The sequence below is a fragment of the Ovis canadensis genome, chromosome 1 (genome assembly GCF_042477335.2).
Source record: "Ovis canadensis isolate MfBH-ARS-UI-01 breed Bighorn chromosome 1, ARS-UI_OviCan_v2, whole genome shotgun sequence".
Taxonomy (NCBI): Eukaryota; Metazoa; Chordata; class Mammalia; order Artiodactyla; family Bovidae; genus Ovis; species Ovis canadensis.
Window position 1 is genome coordinate 267,605,200 of NC_091245.1, and position 6,302 is coordinate 267,611,501.

General features: G+C 61.6%; 1 protein-coding gene across 1 annotated transcript; it reads left to right on the forward strand.

Annotated features, from left to right (window-relative positions):
• Positions 1-342: 342 nt before the first annotated feature.
• On the forward strand, positions 343-5,547 carry LRRC3 (leucine rich repeat containing 3). Its single transcript, XM_069582084.1, has 2 exons — positions 343-516; positions 1,202-5,547. The coding sequence occupies exon 2, from the start codon at positions 1,338-1,340 to the stop codon at positions 2,118-2,120; it is 783 nt and encodes a 260-aa protein (XP_069438185.1). The 5' UTR covers positions 343-516; positions 1,202-1,337; the 3' UTR covers positions 2,121-5,547.
• The last annotated feature ends 755 nt before the right edge of the window (positions 5,548-6,302 follow it).

Consider the following 6,302-nt stretch of genomic DNA (forward strand, 5'->3'; position numbering starts at 1 on the left):
ACGTGGGGGCCAGGGGTAGGGTTGGACTTGGGCAGGGGCGGGGCTCTATCACCCCGCCCACAGGCCCCGCCCACATCCTAAGAGACACATTCCCATCTAAAATCCTGCTCCCAGGTCCGTTTCACGCATTCCCACAGGCCACGCCCCCAGGCCCCGCCCCGTGCAGCCTCTACGGCCCCTCCCAAGGCTCCGCCCCTCGTCTTTACGACTCGCGTTGTCCAGGCCGCGTCCTGCACACAGGCTCCGCCCATGCCCCGCCCCTAAGTCTCAAGCCCTGCGTCGTTCAGGCCCCGCCTCGTACCACAGCTCCGCCCCAGACCCCGCCCAGGCCCGCCCCGCCCCGCCTCTCGCCCGCAGGCACCGCCCCACGAGCTCAGGCCGAGCCGCGTGTCTCCCGAGCGGCCGCGGACGTGGGCTCAGGCCTCGGGATAGCGGCCGCTCTCGGGCGTGGCGCCGGGTCGGGCTCCGAGCGTCAGGGATCCTCAAGCACAGCAGTCTCCTGTCGCGGCCGCGCAGGTAAAGGCCCCGCCCTACCCCAGAGTGTGGACACCCTGCCCCCGTCCATCCTCCTCCCTGGAATCCCGGGGGTCCCTAGGATCTGGGGCCCCGGGGTCCCTATGTCCGATATCCGGGGTCCCCGGGGCCCGAGCCCCGCCTGCCCAGGCCCCGCGCGGCCCCGCAACTCCACGCCCAGCGCGGGCCGCGCGCCCAGGGCTTGGCTTTTCTCTTTTCTTATTTTCTCTTTTTCAAACATAATTGAAATAAAAGGCGCCCGTGCGGGTAGTCGTTCCCAATAGGACCGACAGAGAAGAGCTTTAATATTAATAACTGTCAAAGGAATTGTCACGATTAGCAAAGTGCTGAGCTTCTTCTGACAGCAGCCTAGCCCCAAGGCGATGAGACTGCCCGCCTGGTTCTCAGGCGCTGCCAACCATCACCCCTACATTCCAGTTTCTTAAGAAAACCCTGCAGCCCCAGTCTTCCTACTTTCCAGCCTTGAGCTGCTAGAAAGGGGTGGACTCCCTTTACCCGGTGCTGTCCAAGTCATTGACCCCCCAGGGTGTGCGGTGGGTGTGTCCAGGGCAGGGTGGAGGCAGTAAATCACAGAGACCGCCTCTGATCGAGTGTCTGGAAGTGAGAGTGTGCCCTCAGGTCCCCAGCCAAACCACGGCCAGCAGTGCTGATGGCTCCTCTCTTTTAGAGCCAAAAGAGGACACCGGGCATGTGAGGGAGGAGAGTTCACATCTACGCGATGGTCCTTGCACAGCGACGACCAGGCCGTGGGGCAGCATGTAACCTGCAGCCCTGAGTGACAGCAGCATCCTGTCTGTACCCAGATGGTCAGCATGGGCCCAACGGGCAGACAAAGCCCCTCCTCCCTGCCGGTCCCTGCAGGAGGGCCCTGCCTGCTCCTGCTCTTCTGCCTGAGGCTAGGTGCCTCTTGCCCACAAAACTGCCAGTGCCCTGACCACGCAGGGGCGGTGGCTGTCCACTGCAGCGCGAGGGGCCTGCAGGAGGTCCCCAAGGACATCCCCGCAGACACTGTGCTCCTGAAGCTCAATGCCAACAAGATCGCCCGCATCCCCAATGGGGCCTTCCAGCATCTGCACCAGCTGAGAGAGCTGGACCTGTCGCAGAACGCCATCGAGACCATCGGCCCTGCCGCCTTCTCAGGCCTAGCTGGGGGCCTGCGGCTGCTGGACCTATCTCACAACCGCCTCCGGAGGATCCCCAAGGACGCACTGGGCAAGCTCAGCGCCAAGATCCGCCTGGCGCACAACCCGCTGCACTGCGAGTGCGCCCTGCAAGAGGCCCTGTGGGAGCTGAAGCTGGACCCCGACTCAGTGGACGAGATCGCCTGCCACACCTCGGTGCAGGAGGAGTACGTGGGGAAACCACTAATCCAGGCCCTCGACTCTGGCGTCAGCTTCTGCAGCGTCCACCACAAGACCACTGATGTGGCCATGCTGGTCACCATGTTCGGCTGGTTCGCCATGGTGATCACCTACGTTGTGTACTACGTGCGACAGAACCAGGAGGATGCCAGAAGGCACCTGGAGTACCTCAAGTCCCTGCCCAGCACCCCCGTGTCCAAGGACCCCACCAGCCCTGCGCCCTAGTGCCCACCCGCTTCCCGCTGCTGCCGTGGCAGATGGGACTGGCTCTGCCCCTGGTGTCCCTCAGGGAGCTGGTGACGCGGCTGCTTCTGCCCAGTGCTCCACTCTCACAGAGCATTTTCCTTCAGGTCCAGCAGTTTATCCATCTGACCCACCGATGGATGGGGAAGCGGGCTCAGAGAAATGGGAGGTCTGGGGCAGGAAGTGGTCCATTCAGGACGTAAAGCCAGACAGTCCATCTGATGTGTTCCTTCCACTCTGGGAGCCTGTCCCACGGGGTGCCCATAGGGTGGACAGGCATTCAGGACAAAAGAGTGCTTGCCCGTGAGTGAGGCTCCCCAAGGAGGTGGGGTGCAGCTCGTCAGCTGAAGCTACAGGTCATCTACACTGTGGAGCTGGTTCGCCTCTGCTTCCCCAGTATGTCCCAGACGCATCTGACCACAGGCTCCCTGCAGAGCCAAGTGGTAGAGACCAGGTTTTTCTAGAGAGGTAAGTGGAACGTGTAACCTTTGAACAATTCTTGTTTATTCTCAGAGTGTTTGTTAAGAGTAACACGTACCAAATTTCAGTCCAGCGAGAAGGAAAAAAAAAAAATCAAAACCGCAAAAAATAATTAAACCACGGAGAGAACCTGAGACTGATCCAGTGAGGCTCATGGGAAGCCGTGTCAGCAGCCAGACAAGGGTAGCCCTGCCCGACTCCCGCCCCTCGGGCTGTGTCCCACCAGGGAGCCCATCATCGGGGTCGCCACGTGCCTTGCTTTTCTACTCACCGAAGCAACTCCTTTCCAGTGGTCGAGAGCCAAAGGGAGGGCCAATGTCTGATGCTTCAAGGCGGGCTGCTTCCTCTCTCCAGGAACAGGAACTCTCTCCTTCTCAGCTTTGCTGCCAGGAATCTCAGAGCGACTTTACTGCTCGGTTTTCCTATCTAATTCATGTTCAGGGTAGACCTTACCTCCACCTACGTACCCCAACTGTGTCTTTCCAGTTTTATTTTTTAACAGCCTTTTTGTATGAGTGTTTATATTTTAAACTACTTCAGATATTTCGAGGGGGAGCAAACTAGGGGTACACCGCTTATGGACCTGAGGTATAAAGGACAGGAAGGGCAAAGGTGTATGAAGGTCTGTACTGGGAAAGCGTCGCGTGACCGGCCACGGGAAGCACATTTATGCGCGGATGCAGAGACTCAGTGCCCGCAGCTGAGGGGCCAGAAGCGGCAGCAGAAACCTGAAAAGCACATCTGAGCAAGGTCATGACTTTTCAGTTGTGGAGTTAAAGAGAAAATGACCAGCAGATGCCAACCCTCATCCACGCCCCAGCACACCGCCTGCCTTGCTGGGGGCACAGAGAGCACCCTGTGAACAGGGGGCTCCGTGCTGAGCGTGGGATGGGCGCCTCTCTGCCTGCTGCCCGCTAGGGTGCGGGGGTGGAGGGCAGGGCTCAGACGATGCTCTGAATGACCCCAGTCCTCAGGAAACTGATGGCCTGCCCACCCTTCCAGTGACCGCTAAAGCCAGGCAGCCAGCCTGGGTGCCAGTCCACTTGTGGGACAGACACCATGGGGGTAGGTGAGTGTGGGCCAACTGACAGGGGGACACAGGCTCCGTGGGTGAATCGGGCCCCCTCTCGCATCCATCCCGGGGTGCACACAGCAGGGAGGGGGCCTGCCACACAAGGAGCTCGTCACCCCACAGGTTTGTGGACGTGACCCTGAGTCCCTGGGTCGGGGGAGAGAGGGAATTGAGGCCTGGATGGAGGTGGGGACAGATGCTAGGGTCCTGCTGCCTCGGCTCAGGTCCTGCAGGGGCCAGTCAGCCTGGGCACCTCCAGGGCCTCTCCTCGCTGCTCTTACCCGGAATCAGCCCAGAGCTTCATGCCCCCAGCTGCTTTTCCGGGGACACACGGGGCACACGCAGGGCTTTCCCTCACCCTTTGCTGCCGCCCGGCGCCCAGTGCCCTGCCAGCTTTCCCCCAGGTGTGGGCCTGCTGGCTCTTGTCCACACAGCTGGAAAGAGGAAGTGGGCCCAGGACCCCAGAGCGCCCTCTCCCTCTTGTCCTGAGCCCAGCAGCAGGGGGCTACCAGGCCCTCCTGGCCTTTCTGGGCTTCTCAGCCTTTGTGTAGTCTCCTGGCAGTGGGTACCACCCTCCCAAGACCCCCAGGATCCCATCCCCAGGAGCAGAAACTCCTTCCTGCTCGCTGGAGCCCCCGTCGGCCCTGGGCCCTCCTGGGAACCCAGCCCTCCCCTTGCCCCTTGCCCCCTCTTTCTCTGTCTGTCTCTGCCCTCCTTAAAGGAGTCCTGCAGATGACACCCAGTGTCTCTTGGTACCATGTGTGAGCCTGGACACCCCACCACCTCCATGGGCCCTCGAACTGGCCTCCCACCTCAGCACCCTGAGCGAGCATCTGCCTGCCTCCTAGTTCTGCAGAGCCCAGGGTCCAGCCAGCCCAGTCAAGGGGACTGGCGTTGACCGTGGGGACGTGGCAAAGAGGGGCCTCAGTCGGGTGGCAGGGAGGCAGCAGCCCGTGTGGGGCGTGGGTGGACCCCAGCTCTCGTCACAGTCAGTCCACAAAGAGCCGTCTGCCTGCAGCCCTGCTCAGCCCTGCCCACCGAGCCCCTCCTTCCTTGGGAGGCAGCTCTTCACAGGGTCTGGGGGTCAGGGCGGGATGATTTTGGGGGAGTTTATGGGGCTGAGGGGTGGCATGAGCAGACTGGCCTGACAGCCACCTCAGCTGGGCCTGTCTTCCTTCTCACAGGAGTTGGGGTCTTGATTCTGAGAGGCCTAAGGGCAGAGGAAAAGGGAGGGGCAGCCCCCTAGGAGCCCGGTCCGCTTGCCCACCACTCTGGGCTGGGGTGGAACTTCGTGCTGGCTTGGTCCGCGGCCTCAGCATGGACGGTCCCCTTGGAAACCACAGCCCCACCCTTGACCTTGACCCTGACCCTAGGCAGGGATCCACACACTTTCAGCCTCCTGACAAGCCCTGACAGTCCTCTTTGGACTTTGGGACCCCAGGCTCTCTCAGGTGGTCCAGCAGTGGGGAATGAGCAGGTGTATTGTGAACCCCCAGCAGAGCCACTGGGACACAGGCTGTCCCTGGCATGGAGCCACCTTCCCGAGACCTCCGGTGGGCACAGCAGCAACAGTGGGCACAGGCCGGGGGCACTCCCAGAGCACCGTCCTGGGGTGGCACGGTGCACCCGCCCTGCTGGCCACCTGCCTGCCCGGCACTCCCCAGGCTCCCTTGCAGCGGGTTCTCCAGGATCCTAGCCTGAGTTCCGGAGAGCAGGCCCGGCGGACCATGGAGGAGGTGGGATGGTCTGGACCCTTGGCAGGAGCCTGCGGTGGTTACCTCGAAGCTTGGCCCCAAACCCAATTCCACTCATTGTCCTCCCCATTGTCTTTGAACCCTCAATAAACCTCTGAGCTCATGTCCGCTGGAGTGGACTCTGTTGTTGCAGCTTGGTGACCCCACCAGGTCTGACCTGCCCTCACGCCAACCTCGCCAAGTCCTGGAGCCTCCAGCCCCACGAGCCGAGGGCTGGAAGAGCCGGGTCAGGATGGGGAGTGGTGGGTGCTGGGCCTGCCTGGACGGCTGGACTGGCTTGTGATGGCCAGTTGTCACGCTTTAGGAATTTTGTGAGCCAGCTGACGTCATGATGGAGGCTTGAGGATGCCTACAGGAGAGTCTGCTTCAAGGCCCTTGACAGCAGCTACAGTCAGGATCCTCCCTCCTGCCCAGGGAGGCTGTTGGCACTGCTTCTGGGGTCCCTCGGGAGCACCACGGGCACCCAGCAAGCAGGTTCTCCTTTCATATCATCCCTGCTTCAGGCTGGTTCCGAGGGAACAGTGGCCCCTAAAGACATCCAGGCCCTGGTTCTGGGAGCCTGCGAAGATCAGGGATGGGCGGTGAGGACTGCGGGAGTGTCGGGGTGGGGGGGCGGGTGCTGGTGCCTGGGAAGCTGGGAGAGGCTGGGACAGGGTGTTCTCTGGAGCCCCTGGGAGGGAGCGGCCCCACATACCTTGGTTTAGCCCAGGAAGACCCATGTCAGCCTCTGACCTCCAGAATTTTGAGAAAACAAATTCATGCTGTTTAAGCTGCTGAATGTGGGTCCTTTGTTACAGCAGCTTCTCAGTCTCCCCAGTTTGAGAGCGGCCAGCGTGCCCAGAGCAGATGGCCAGCCTC